Source organism: Polypterus senegalus, chromosome 3 (assembly GCF_016835505.1).
Source record: "Polypterus senegalus isolate Bchr_013 chromosome 3, ASM1683550v1, whole genome shotgun sequence".
In the NCBI taxonomy this organism is placed as follows: Eukaryota; Metazoa; Chordata; class Cladistia; order Polypteriformes; family Polypteridae; genus Polypterus; species Polypterus senegalus.
Window position 1 is genome coordinate 51600901 of NC_053156.1, and position 15775 is coordinate 51616675.

Consider the following 15775-nt stretch of genomic DNA (forward strand, 5'->3'; position numbering starts at 1 on the left):
AAGACTTTCAGACAGACCTGGTATGATAACATGGGAAGAGCTGGGGAGGCAAAGATCTGGCCTTCTGAAGGAGAGGACTACTCCTGTATTACTTTCGGGCCTGATCTGCCTAAATTCAAAATGGAGTCTTTGGAAAAGGATTCTGTGGCACTGATGTCAAGAAAAGCATAAGATATTGCTGGGGAATCAAAGGGCGTCAAATGGGAAAAAACTGCCAGTGAGCGAATGCCGCAGTTATGCTGACCTTTATCTTAAAGATGAATTGGGTGCACCTCTCACAGTGGCTCATGAAGCGGTCCATGAGCGTTGGGAGGTGTGCTTGACATTGAGTGGAAGGGGGGGTCCAGCAAGTCGGCTTTGTCAACAGCATTGTCACAACCAAGGCTGGTAGACGCATTGATGATGTGGCTGAGCAGACAGTGCAAGATGGCTGGGTGCTGCAAAGAACGTATCTGACATTTCATTCTTTCTTTACAATTCTTACCAAGGTGTCTCTATTTGAGCCTTTAGAGTTTAGAAAGTCAATACTGTCCTTATGTAGCTGTTCTCTCCCTCCATAGCTCATTGACCCCTGTGCCTAAGTCAGTTTTGCACCCATCTGCACATTTGAAGTCCAGTTTCTTTTAGTCTTACGCAGTAGCTTACAAACGCATCTTGTCTGAAGAAGGGGCCTGCGTTGCCTCAAAAGCCTGCATATTGAAATCTTTTTAGTTAGCCAATAAAAGGTGTCATTTTGCTTGACTTCTCACTGAACTTGAGATAAATAATATTGTCATGTGTACACAGCATAATGAAATTTGTACTTGCATGTCTCCTCAGGCACTTGACGAAAATATAATACCAAAAAAAAATACATTATTAAATAAATAAAGAGTATAATGAGCATACAACATATGCATGGGTCTGATTACAATCTGATAATTTGGGTATTCACCTACCAGGTAAAGCTTGTGTGTGGTCTGCCAGTTGGCATACATTTGCCACGTCCTCTCAGTTGCGAATGGCAGATCAGAGATATAGAGTTATAAAGTGCCTGTCAAATAATACAAAGAGTACACGAGACGTGTTTGGCCCTAATTGGGGTTTGTATTTGTTTCCCCTTATGGGGACCAAACCTCGGACATCAGCGCCCAAGATGAAGCTTCTGACACTGCGCCATGGCGGCTTGTTTGCTAATTTGACAGGGTGAAGTTTGGAGTGTTATATGCATAGGTCTGATCACCATCTGATATTTAGGTGGTTACCTACCAAGTAAAGCTTGTAGTTGGTCAGCTTTGCAATACACTGAATTCAGAAAATATTCAGATCCTTTCACTTTTTCACATTTTGCTTTGTTGCAACCTTGTGCTAAAATCATCTGAATTAATCTTCCCTCATCAAGCAACACTCGGTACTTTAGAATGACAATGTGAAAACAGAATTTTAGAAATTTTTGGAAAGTTATTAATAATGAAAAACTGACATATCACATGACAAAATTATTCAGACTTTTTTCTATGGCATTTGAAAGTTAGCTCAGGCTCATCCCATTCTCTTGATCATTGCTGAGATGTTTCTACACCTTGTTCAGACTCCACATGAGGTCACTTCATTCAATTGGAATGATTAGGAAAAGTCCCACTGTTGACAATGTGTATCAGAGTAAAAACCAAGCAGTGAAGTCGTAGGAATTGTCTACTGAGTTTAGAGACAGGACGGTGTCAAGGCGCAGATCTGGGGTAGCCTACAAAAAAATGTTGTGGAGTTGAATGTTCTCAAGAGCTCATTGGCCTCCATAACTCTTAAGTGAAAGACATCTGGAACAACCTCGAATCTACCTTGTGCAAGCCACATCACAATCATGGGAGAAGGGCCATGGTGAGAGAGGTGGCCAAGAACTCAATGGTCACTGTGGTTGAGCTAAAGAGTTCCTGTATGAAGATGGACGAAACTTCCAAAAGTACTGTACAACCACCACTGCAATGCTACAATGATCTGGGCTTTGTGATGGATAGGCCAAATGGAAGGCCCTGCTCAGTAAAAGACACATGGGGACCCATTTGGAGTTTGCAAAAAGGAACCTAAAGAACTATCAGACTGAGAGAAACAGGATTCTCTGGTCTGATGAAACAAGGATTAGCATCATGTCTGGAGGAAACAGGGCACCACTCATCACCTGTGCAAAACCATTGACACAGTGAAACCTGATAGTTGCAGCATCTTGCTGTGGGGTTGTTGTTTTTGTCTCTGGAACTAAAAGACTAGTCTGGGTGGAGGAAAAGCTGAACAGAGCAAAGTAAAGAGATATCCTTAAAGGAAATCTGCTCCAGAGTGTTCTGGAACTCAGACAGGGCTGAAGGTTCACCTTCCAACAGGATAATGCCCTTAAGGACAAAACAAAGTCATAACATTTGATGTTAGATTCGACTGTTCGTGAATCTTGCAACTTATGGGTAGAAACTGTCCCTGACTCTACTGGTGTGAATGCCAATGGCCCAGTACTGTTTGTCATAAGGGAGGAGTGAGAAAAGTGGCTGTACATGATGGCTGATGTCTTTCATTCTCCCGTTTGCCTTTCTAAGCCAGTAAGTGAATGTCCTGAAGAGACGGCCACTCAGTGTGAGTAATAGCCTGTGCTCCCTGATCTTGAGCCAAGCAGGTCCTATAAGAGGATGTTATGAGCCAGTAGGGATGGACGCCACTGTCCAGCTGTAGAGGCTTATGAAAACAGACAGGAATATGAGCATTCCTCAGAGATATCAAAGGAAGTAGAGGCACAGGTGACCATTTTTTGACAAGAGATGAAATGTATTGTTCCCACTAAAGCTTGTCAGTGATTTTCACTCCAAGAAACTTTAAGCTGCCCATCCCTTCAATGACATCCCCTTCTGTAGATAGAAGTGCGGTCTGTTCTTCTGATTTCTGAAATCACTGGCTAGCTCCTTGGTTTTCTGACAGTAAGGGTGAGATTGTTGTCCTGACACCACTGAGTCAGCGTCTAGTTAGCAATTGTATTTCTGAGGTGGCAATGACAGACTGGCCATCTACTGTAGCTCTGTGAAGAAGATTTCTTGTGTTCTGTTTGGTGTGTTGTAGTTACCCCATATTTTGACACCCATTGTACACCCATTTCGCTATATGGAAGGGGATCTCTCTCTGAATTGCCTTTCCCAGGATGTCTTCCATTTTTTTTTCCCTTCAAGAGGTTTTTTTTTTTTTGGAAGTTTTTTTTCTTGTTAACTTAAGTAGTTTAGGCTGAGGGGCATTAAAAAAGAGGGGCTGTTAAAGCCCATTGTGTTCTTTTCTGAGCCTGAGTCCATAGGCCCTTCATCCACATGCCTAGGGCTTTAGAATAAACCCTCGGGTCGAAGTGCCTCTCAGGGTCTCCCCACCCACACCAACTGACTCCAACCCGGTAACGCGGGAACGGTACTCTTCCACCTGTCTCCTTAAGGGCTGGAGGTCTAGATGGTGTGTCGAGGTTGTTCTTTGGTTCGGCTTCCACAAGGAGGCCATCCTGCCGACTACACCATTGTGAAATAATAGCCACGACTCACGAAATAAGGTATGGGGCAGCCACCCGTATACTTGCACCTAGGCTGCAAAAGGCAAATAACAACCATAATACAGTGTTGAGTCCAGAACAGAACTGATCAATGTGGGGACGGTGGTGGGTTTATAAGGTCAGTAAAGGGAAGTGACATCGTCGGGGGGGCGGAACTGGAAGTAACGTCCTCGGGGCTGGATCCAGAAGCGACGTCCTGGGTCTGCAGAGATAAAAGAAGAAGGTTTAGTGTACCCTGCCACCCTCCAGCCTCGCATGGAATTCCCTTCTTTTGTTCCTTGTAGCTGGCTCCCATGCACACTTGTGTGGCACCCTCTAAGGGCAAAAATTGGGATTAAAGAATTGACAAATGAAGTATATGTTGGTGTCATGTTCTCTCTCAGACAAGAAGCAGTGAAACTGTGCAGGAAAGGGAAAATACTTGTATGTCTATGGTATATTGCAAAAGTAATAATTAGAGATGTTTACATGGTGGTGAAATGGGTAGTGCTGCCGCCTCACAAATCAGGAGATGGCCTGGTCAATGTTTCTTTGGACTTTTGTCCTTTTTCTTTAATGGTACGCCTATTTTTCTCACACATCTCCACCACAATCATGTCAGTTGACTCTAGACTGAGATGGCTTGAGTGAATCAGGCAGATTGTGTGGCTGTGCCGTGTGATGCACTGGAACACTGGCCGGGATTCATTCCTGCTTTGTGCCAGATGGCTCCAGGATATGTTCTGGCTCATAAAAGTTTATTTGGACAAAACAGGTGAAGAAAATGTACAGATTGATTAGCTAAATATATAATTCTCATATTTACATTTGATGGAGAGTGCTGGTTTAGTCCTTGGTCAGAACTTTTTCTTTCCATTCTTCTGTCTTGCCTAATTACATCCTGCCTGAAGAAGGGGCCTGAGTTGCCTCGAAAGCTTGCATATTGTAATCTTTTCAGTTAGCCAATAAAAAGTGTCATTTTGCTTGACTTCTTAATATTTCCATTCTTCAGAAGTTTTCTGCTTATCTGATTCTCCTTTATTAAAAAATAATAAAAACTGACTTATCAACGGACAGTGGCTCAGCTCCTAGGTCTTCCTAGATTGTCACGCTGTCTACTTTGAGACCTGCACCTTTCAGTATTACCCACAGTCTCATCTTTCAGTCAGTGCTGAGAGCTGCTGATCGTAGGTGATAATGAGGATTCTGACCGAACAGTAGGTTATAACTTTTATCCTGTGGTAGTTACCACCATTATCCAGTGCAGCTCACGCAGAAATGCTACTTTTAGGTTTAAGTGCTTTATTTTGTAGTTGCAACATATTTAGATTGAAACTGGTGTGCCTGTGGTGATAATATTTTCATTCATTAACATTTACCTCAACTTTAAGAAATCTTTATTGTTTCCTTCTAATTAGGTGCTGGACAGAGAAGACCAGATGGATAATCCTTGCACATCCTGGTTGGCAGATGCAAACTGGGACAACATCACAGAACTGGACAAGCTGGCTAACTTCCATGGCATCATGAACTCCTTTGAGCAGTACCCACGAGACTGGCATTTGTGGTACACCAGTGCAGAACCCGAGAGTGTAACTCTTCCAGGTTTGGTTTTGGTGCAAGGCCTGTCTGGTTTGGTGTGAGTTGTGCGATCTCACTTAAGTGAGCTTAACGCCACTTCTGTCTTTTCACAGGTGAATGGGAAAATGCCTGCAATGAGCTTCAAAGAATGTTAATAGTTCGCTCATTACGGCAAGACAGAGTGGCATTCTGCGTCACTTCCTTCGTCATAAACAACCTGGGCTCCAAATTTGTTGAACCTCCTGTACTGGATATGAAGTCGGTAAGCAAAAATATCATTCATAATTGTTTTTATGCTTGTGGAAACCAAGGACTGTCACAACTATACCTCAAGTAAATAGTAATGTGTATCGATGTTATTCCTATGTGAACAGATGGCACAGTGGCTACCCCTCAATGCAGACTCTATTTGCAACCACTTTACTTAAGATAAAGACTTAAACCTCAAATCTTTGTTACTCCAACTCCCACCGTTGTTGAATTCTGAGATTAATGTTGGTAGTTCACTTTGGGACATGTAGATAGTGTATTAGATGTTTAGTTGCGTGATCGCTAGAGAGGTATGGGGATCTTTAGTTATCATGGTGGACAAATTCCAGTGGAGCTATGAAAGTTAATCCCATATCATTCTGTGAAATAGTTTGACACTTCATGTTGAATTTGACCGTGTTCTTTTAGTCTGTTGTCCTTCTTTTATAATTTCATTATGTCTGTAGACAACAGGGCAAGTGAATTTTGACATACAGGTACAGACCATTCAGTCCGTTACGCTCACTTTTTTCACTACTAGTTAATAGTGATGAGTGAACCCTGTGAAGTTTACTTGCCATCAGTTTGGCAAAATCACAGAAATGTTTGTAAACTTTGCTGAACTCTGAGAAATGCATTGAAGTCAATGGGGAAGGAGGGACGGAATTAGCTTTGAGTGGCTTATAATGGTGCAATGGTTTGGGGCAGAGTGGTGGCTCTGAGGCCAGGGACGCAGTGACAATCGGAAGTTTGCTGGTTCGAATCCCGTAAATGCCAAAAGTGACTCTACTCCGTTGGGCCCTTGAGCAAGGCCCTTAACTTGCAATTACTCTGTCCTAGGTTTGACGTCTACCTGCAAGCAGGTCCTCTAACTTGCAAGGGAAAATATGGGGTTTGGTGGCAGGATTGGAACTCCAGCCACCATAAAAATGTCCCTGTCAGTCCCTAAATCAAGGCCTAAAAGCAAAAATAGAATGTGGTATGGGTGAAAGGAAAGAGAACAGTAAGGAACTAAGAAACTTACACATATATATATATATATATATTGTGGCAGTAGGGGGCAGTAGTGCACCCTCGAACCCTCAGGTACGACTCCTGACACCGGGTAACAGTCCAAGACCTTTTTATTTTCTTCAGTGCACCAAGCACCTTCCACACTCTTCATAAACCACAAATAAACACACTCTAATCAACACACAATAACCTCTCCTCCTCGCCCAGACACTTTGCTCCTCTCCCACCCAGCACAGCTCAGTGTCTGGACTGAGGCACGGTCCTTTTATAGCCCCTGACCCGGAGGTGTTCCTGTCCCAGCAATCCACAGTTCCTTATTCCTTCCGGGTCAGGGCAATCAGTCTATTATTTCAACCCGGGAGCACGCCATATCTTCCTGTCACGTGACCGTGACATACTCCCGGGTCATAAGGCACAACAGAGCCCATAAGTCCCCACAGCGACTCCTGGTGGCGCCCAAGGTATCCAGCAGGGCTGTGTATAAACACCACAGAGTCCATAAGGCCCTGCTGGACCTCGGGGCATGATCCCGCTGTCGGGAGAGCTCCTCCTGTCGGCCTGGGGGTGCGGACCGGCCTCGGAAGCCGGCAGTCTTCCACAATATATATATATATACACATACATACATACATATACACACACATATATATATATATATATATATATATATATATATATATATATATATATATATATATATATATATATATATATATATATATAGAATAAGTAGTGTATTAAAGAATAAGTAATGAAAAGAAAAGGAAACATTTTAATAATAACGTAACATGATTGACAATGTAATTGTGTTGTCATTGTCATGAGTGTTGCTGGCATTTATACACATATACAAATATAGACATATATATGTACATATATACTCATATATATACACACACATATATATATACATATACATATCTACATATATACTGTATATACACATATATATATATATACAAATCTACATATATATCTACATTAATTAAAAAAATTAATCTAATTAATTAGAAGCTGTGTAATAATTAATCTTGATTAATCGTATGTAATCACACATTAAAATTTGCCCCAAATCGCAAATGTTTTTTTTTTTATTTAAAACGGTTTTAGTGGGCGACAGAATCAAATAATAGACATGGACATGAATATTGTAAACTCAAGCTCTTTTAATTTCTGAAAAAAAATGCTTTTAAACTGCATTTCAATTCAAAACAGAAACAAAAATATCATCCCTGGCTAAAATTGGGCAGACTTAAAAATAAAGTGGTATTTTAAGTACTTTAAGTACATTTTCAGAATGGTATTGTCATTATGTTGAAATTTTGGTTATTATTATTTAAAGTGTAGTTTTTCTTCTTAAAAAAATAAGTCAGAAACATAAAAGGTAATTTGACCAGCTTCATTTTTAAACTCTGAGTAACCTCAGCCAAAATTATTTTGTACATTAGGCTAAAACAGTGTGATCATTGAGCATTTTGTAATTAGATGTAATTAGAATTACTAACGGTGACGGAAGTCCAATGATCCCCAGTAAGAGCCACAAAGTCCGCTTTCTGTAATGCATCTAATTTTGCTTGCTTTTCAGTGTGCATCAATGTAATCGATGTACAGGGCCGCTGCTGGCCAAATGGGTGCCCTAAGCAGAAATTTACTTTTATGCCCCCTCCCCCAAATATTACAGAAGTAAAAATAAAATAATAAAAAAAACACCTACTATAGGGGCCAAAATAGAACTTTATTCAAATAAAAGTAAATACATAAATAAATTGTATCATTTATAAATTACAATTGTAGCTCTACAGCAAAAAATACAAACTAAAATTACACTTTAAATAAAACATTTATAATAAATAAAACAAACAATAATAAACTGAAATAAAATCAACACTGTCATCTGCTGGAGCTTTCCAAAGTTCAAAATTTACAAAGGCACACTTCTGCTTTTTCTTGAGGCAAAGTCGTAAATGAGCTCTTCATATGATAAAGCCTTTGCTAATTCAGAGTTGATGCTGACAATTGCCAGAACACTCATGCGCTCTTGTGCCATAGATGAACGCAAGTACGTTTTGATGAAATTTTAGAAAAACTTCGCTCAATGAAGGCAACAGTTACAGGGAGCGTCACTGCTATGCGCAGAGCAATCCAGAGATTTGGGTACATGCACGGGCTTCATCTTGGGCTTTTTTTTTCTTTCGTTTCTCTGCGCCGGACTGTTGATGTCTCTTTCCAGGAGCAGGCATATTGTTCAATCATTATCATTTTTGGCCAAACAGGCAGCCGTAACAGAGGTGAGGGCGCGCGCGTCATCACGTGTGCTTAGCCTACTCTGCGTTCACCGTAAAATGCAATATATACGTTTATATTTTTGTTTATTTGTATATGTATATTACTAATATTAATTTATTATTATAATATATAAAAACGATTTTTTTTGAGCAGCTGGGATGGTGCCCCCCGGGAGTTGGTGCCCTACACAGACTGCGTACTCTGCGTATAGGGAGCGGCGGTACTTTCGATGTACCAGGAAATCATGCATTGACAAAAGTTCCCCTTTGCTTGGAATTAAAAGCGTGATTAAATGCGTTATTTTTTTTAATGCGTTATGGAGTACATGCATCAAAGCTTCTCAGCTGTGCTTGTGCTAAGAAAAGGAAACATTTTAAAAATAACGTAACATGATTCTGCGTTAACCGCATATTTTTTCATACGTCTCAAACCAAGGGGATGCGAGGGTAAAATGAATCGGGAAGCACACGTACATACTCAGTGCATCCCCTCTCGGGAATCGAACCTCGGATGTCGGCGATAGAGGCGAAGCCTCTACCATTGCGCCACGGTGTGTGGCTTGAGATTATGTAGATCGGGGTATATATATACATATATATATATACTGTATATACACGCGTTTCGCAGTGGAGAAGTAGTGTGTTAAAGAAGTTATGAAAAAGAAAAGGGAACATTTTAAAAATAACGTAACATGATTGTCAATATACAGTAATTGTTTTGTGAGTGTTGCTGTCATCAAGGATTTGATCATCTTGTTAAAATGGATGACTTCCGCTCTTACGTGCACTTAGTGCTGCGTGGGTATTATGAACTATCGTATCTGTTCAAGTTCTGTTTAAATTTTAAATATAAGTAATTTTTATTTAGTCGACAGAAATGTTTGGTAGGAATGTAAGTTAAATTTAGTCACCATTGCATAAATTTTTCTTCACCATAGAAATGTAAAGATTAAATTTAACTTACATTCCTACCAAAGATATTTCTGTCGACTAAATAGAACCTACTTATATCCAAATAGGACTTGAAGAGATATATTGTTTCGATTCTGAGCGCGCATTTTAGATCAACTTAACGCGCCCCACATCGAGCACCGTGTTATTGTGCTCTGGCCTGTCTGCCTCAATAAGTCACCAGCGCTTCGCTCTTACTTTTTTTACCGTTCATTTAACCATGGGCCTCTCTACAGTTTTGTTTATTTTCGGGTTGTAATGTTCATTAAATTTACATATCATCTGGTCCATTGGCGGACCGTGCATCTCACACCTAGGCCTTCAGTAGTGCTCCGTCTTAATCAACCCGCCCCTCAAAAAATTTATGGTTATAAAAACCATCTTAATATGCAGAAATACGGTATAAAGACCCACTGCATCGCAGATAGATAACTCCTGTAGCCACAATAAATGTCTTTATTGAATAGACAAACCAGGGGTGAACAAGTTCCTTTCTACTGCAGCCACAGCTGCGACACACATAAAAAACATCAATAATAACTCATAAACTTGCAATATTATTTAGGAAAATCACAACATTTTACTCACCAAAAATTTGGATTATTTGTAAGCAAAATCCATCCTCCTCTCTTTCCTCAAAAACAGTTCAATTACTCTGTCGTATGGATTATCTGTGCGCCTCAGTTCCATCAAAAAGTCCCATTCTATCGCCATCGAAGCTAATGCTGAAAGTCGAACCTGCGGCCTTATCCAATCAATGGGTCTGAATACGGTGACGTCGCCGTACGCCTGCTAGAGGGCCCTATTGACACCAACTCAAAATCTGATTGGTTGAAGCAACAGGTTAATTGACATTTATTTTGTGTTAGAGTGCCTGCACAACGGATTGTGAAGGCCTCTCTGCCTGGGAACAAATGATGCCTGAAATGTGATTGGTTAAATGCTTTAATACGAAAATACATGCCTGGAAGCAGCACAACCATCGGAAAAGCTATGAAAGGAAGCGGACAGACTATTTAGAATTATTTAATAAGTATTCATGGACAAAATATAATTAACATCAGTTTGTGATTCAGATATTTTTACTTATGAATATGCTAAGCACAGTCCTTCACCCGTGAATATTTACCTTATGTTGGCAGAAACTCAATTGCGTGGGAGGCGTGATGACGCGAGACACAACTCTGCCTCCCACGGACATTGAGCTGCAGTCTATTACAGTATATGGATGAAAAATAGGTTCCAGTTATGACCATTACGTGTATAATTTCGAAATGAAACCTGCCCAACTTTTGTAAGTAAGCTGTAAGGAATGAGCCCGCCAAATTTCAGCCTTCTACCTACACAGGAAGTTGGAGAATTAGTGAGTCAGTGAGTGAGTGAGTGAGTGAGTGAGTGAGTGTCAGTGAGGGATTTGCCTTTTATTAGTATAGATATCTATCTATTTAGGTAGATTAAATTAGAAAATGAAAAACTCCACTTGTTAAAACTGACCCGCTCTGGGGTTTGCCATCAAAAGGCAAGGAGTAAATTGGCTGCTAAAGTGGCAAGACGGAGCAAATCACACTGCTGAGAAGTGAGGGTAAGAATAGCAAAGTCCAATAAAAGAAGAGTCCGAGGCACTTGAGTAATAATCACAGAAATGAGAGAAAGTGACAGACCTGTGCTGGGGGGCAGTGCCAGGACATGTGTAAAAAGGTGCCAGGCAAATCAAGCAAACAAAGGTGGCAAAGTGCATCAGAGGAGATACCCATTAAGAGACTATTCCGAGGTGAGGTGTGTGGTAAAGTCAGTGAAGAATTTTCAGCTGTGTGAACTGCTAATATAGAGTCCTGAAGCAAAACTGAATCTATTGTGTCAGGAGAGAAGGAAAGCCAGTGGAGAGAGGAATCATTGGCCCAGAGTGAATTTAAAGGAGGATGATTTAGAGAGTACAGACTAAAAGAAGGAGACCGGCTTCTTCTCAGCTGAAAATGAATGAAATTGTGAGGAGTAAAGAGGGTGGGTACGAAAGAAGTGAATCTGACACTGAGATGCCACAAGCCCTAAACACAAATGCAGTAAGTAGAAGAAAAGGGTAAAGTGAGTCTGTAAAGACGGCCTGAGCCATCAAACAGGTCATGTAGTAAGCCAACTCCCAAATTCTGTGAGTGGGGGGATGCACAGCATGCCACAAATCAAGACCACAGGGTCATAGACGTATGCCATGTCTGAGAAGGGTCAATAAGTATCTCAACATGATGCCAGACATGGAACATAAGAAATCTGTCAAATAAGGGGAGAACTATTAGTCCATCGAGTTAATTGGTTTAGCTAATAATCCCAATATCTCATCCAGACACTTGTTAAAGGTCTTCTTCTTTTTCAACTCCATGTCTCTCTAGTTTGTGCCAGCTTTCCCCAACACTTTCATGGCCTCAGTCCGAAATGCACTTCCCCTTAATTTTCACCGGTGTCCTATATCCATATTATAAGATAACACAGGCCATAGAAGAGTTAGCGTTTTAATGGCAATGATATGTAGGCATTGCACAGATATTGGGGATTCTGTGAGCAGCCATGAGATGTGGGACAAAGTGAAGATCTGACGCAGAGCCGAGTGAATGAATTCCACATTCCAGCGCTCCGCCTTTCACAAATTAAAGTAGGATGTTTAAGGAAAGGTAGGATGTGCTTTTAGATCTTTCCTTTTCTTTTTTGGTGGCATAGTGACCAGCTGTGGTCCCAATTGCGGTATACAGTCTGAGCATAATGCCCCTTGATTTCTGTTCAGCAGGTTAACACAGTGGAACATTTTGTTTGTCTTTTTAAATTGTTTCTGTACAGTATTGTATCAATGCAAACCCTAGAATCTTAAAGTGTGTGTGTAATCTTGGTCAAGTCACCCATCTTTTGTTTCAGTTATTTTGTCTGTGTGCAGCTTTATGCACCTCTCTACCTTAAATTTCATCTTTCCAGGTGTTGGCTTAGTTTTTCAGGTCCTTCAGGTCTGTCTGAATTGTTTTGTTGCCTTCTCCATATTTCATTTCCATGCCATTTTGGTGTGAATTTGATAACTTTACTAACAATGTCAGAATCAATGTAAAAATTTGAAAAAGATAACAGTCCAAGGAGAGATGCTTTGGGGCCCAAAGAAGTGTTTGGAAATCCAGCCTCAGAAGGTACGTCTAATGCCAATGGTTTCTAGCTTCAGAGCTGGTGTTCACTGTGAAACATATCGAATGCTTTTGCACAGTGCTTTGGAATGGTCATAACTATGATAGGTGAGATATGAAGTCCAGAGCTGATTATGACTTGCTGAGTGAGAAAAAATCAATGAAAGTATATATAAATAAAGCTTGAGGAAAGGTTTTTTTTTTAGAAGCAACAAAATGCCGAGATAAACTTTAAAATGGAGAACAGTAAAGAACAGATACTGGGTTTGCTTTAGGTGAAATGTATACATTCATGCTGGTTTGTTTTTCAGCAAAGTACAGTAGAGACGAACATGTTCTCTTCTACGCAGCGGCACATCACTGTCTGCGTGCCAAAGGAAGGAGCAGCCTTTGGCAGGCGAACATCTGAAGAGCTGAACTTCTCTGCTGCCTAAACAATGTAAAATACTTAGTGATCAGTCGCTCAGTGAAAGCCAAAACAACAGGCTCCCGCTCCCATGTGCAAGTCAATTGCCCCAATGTCTTTCAACAGTACCTCATTCACATAGAATCGTAGAGAGGTACACAGCAAATGGCGTATTTTGTTAAAACTATTAAAATGCCAAATCATTTGCACTTTGGCAGTTGGCCAACAGTAAATAAATAAAGACAGAGCTCCTCACAACTGTATTTGACTGTAGCCCTCTAAAAGATCAGATAAAAGTAACTGTAAAATATACAATAAAGCCGAGAGTCAAACAGGGCAACTGTAATAATTGTCCCCTTTTCAAATGCAGAGAATGCCACATCATCCCAGTAAATATACATCATCTGATCAGCTAAGCGTGCGGATTCTGATTGTAATCGGGGAGGACTGAGCCTGAAGGAAGTCACTCTTTGGAAGTCCCATTACTTCTTTGCTTAATATTCAACAATTGGCACACAAAGGAAACACCTTTGCTGATATATTTTAATTAAGTTAAGAACTTTTGGTGTGTCACTCAGCTTCCTGTCCACCTTTAGCAACTTATCTGAATGCCGTTCTGTTGAACACTTATTGATGTGATCTGTGTGTTTTCATGGGTCAGTAGCTGTAGTGGTTTAGGCTTTGGGTTCAAATCCCACTACTGACACTGTGTGACTCTGAGCAAGTCACTTGACCTGCCTGTCCTCCAGTTAGAAAACCAAAAGAAATGGAACCAAGTGCATCATAAATGTTACTAGACGCCTTGGATAAAAGCGTCAGCCAAATAAATAAATGTAAATGAATTGTCAAGGCAGTGCACACTCCTGTCTCAACTCCTGTTATTTTACAACCAGTATAGCGCACTGCACACTTGACTTGAGCATTCATAGTTTTCAGACTCTTTCTCTGTATGTTTAGCATTTGCTTGCTCAGGGGTTGATATGCTTGCTGCTTCCTGATCAGCATTTCTTTTCTCCACCCTAGCGGTCCTCTTCTTCTCTTCTTTCGTCAGCATCTTTTCGTGTTAAGACTGATTAAGTCAGTGTTTGTGTTGCAATTACTTAGTACGTTTTCTTTAATTTTAACTTAAGCTGGCACTTAAGTCTTCAATCTGCCTCAAGAATAATTTAAGATATGAAGTGGTAGGGGAAGTGATGGCGAAGGTGGTAGGGATGAGAACGGCGCCCGTACACATGCGCCGCATCGCCACCCTGCTGGCACTGTGGAGAGTTGATTCTACAATAAAATAAAATAAAAAGAGGAATAACCTTGGAGGTCAATCATTACCCCAAAAGCGGACAGTAGACGTCTCGTAGTATATGTGTACCAAATTTCAGGTCAATAGGTCAAATGGTGTGCGAGCCACAGGTGATTTAAAATCCTGGACAGACAAACGAACAGCCACGGATTGCGTATAATATAAGAAGATGGCCACACTAGCTGTATTGGGCAGTGCTAAAATAATGAGACTTCAACCTAGAAGTAATGAATGGATTTTCTTTTAAATATGACATAGTGGCCCCCGAACTATAAACTACAAGGTTTGTGAAATTGCTTAAGCTGTAGAGCAGTACTGCAGTTTGTAAGTATTTTCAATTTAAAGGATTGCCTACACATGTCTGTGGGTGACCTCTTAGCAGATCTTATGGTTGTTTGGTTATTCTTCTTTTCAAATACTTATTTTATGATCCGATTTTTGATTGGATACTTACAATCAAGCAGGTAGAAGTTAAAGCATCCAGAGGCGATAACAAGCCGTACTCATCTCATGTTGGTACGTTACAAAGAAGAAAAGCACCCACAACTCAGAAGGGGGAAGGAGACGATGTGGGTTCTGGCTCCACGCTCCCATGGCTGTTTGGGAACCCTTGAAACCAACACCGTCGATAATGAAACCGAGTGAGCCAGTCAGTGAAGGCAAATAATTGAGCATCTGAGCAAGGGGATGGTTAAAAGTGAAAACAGTGCTTTTATTAAAAACAGTCAACAAAAACAGTGTTCCATAAAGTGCAGTTCTTCAATAAATAAATAATCCATAAAAAGAACACGTGGAGGTTAAAAATCAATAGAAAAAACAATCCTTTAAAACCAGAGGTTAAAATCTTCTCTAGGAAGCAGTCTTAAAAACAACAACAAATCCGGTGCATCATTTATTAGCGTCTCACCTGCTTATCCCGTTTGGGCCAAGCAGCAGGCAAGACGCTCTCTGCAGCTGCCCTCTTCTACACTTTCACGAGACTGGAGACCTCCCGATCCCTGGCTCCGGTATGGCACTCATCCCAGTCCCCGAGACTTAGTTTCCACCAATGACCAGGACGCACACATTGGGGACTCCACCACCAAGCCTCCCGACTTCCGCTGCCTTTCCGCGGCCTTCTGCGGCTCGTCGCTTTCACCTGGTCACTCCCGCTACATGGTCGCTCAGCGGGAGCAACCTCAACTCAAACACCTGGGTGTCGGCCTAACACCCAGACTTCTCGCAGCTGCCCACGATCGTGCGCTCACCACACGCACACACCGCCTGTCCGTCTCTCTTGCACCACATGCTTCCTCGCTCCCTGTAACCTCCGTC

At 41.1% G+C, this 15775-nt stretch overlaps 1 protein-coding gene across 1 annotated transcript in view; it reads left to right on the forward strand.

Annotated features, from left to right (window-relative positions):
* Positions 1-15775, forward strand: part of dnah2 (dynein, axonemal, heavy chain 2) — a 521611-nt gene that overhangs the window by 450175 nt on the left and 55661 nt on the right. The window contains exons 76-77 of the mRNA XM_039749646.1: positions 4942-5128; positions 5218-5366. Of these exons, the coding sequence (XP_039605580.1) occupies positions 4942-5128; positions 5218-5366 (336 nt within the window). The remainder of the gene's footprint in view (positions 1-4941; positions 5129-5217; positions 5367-15775) is intronic.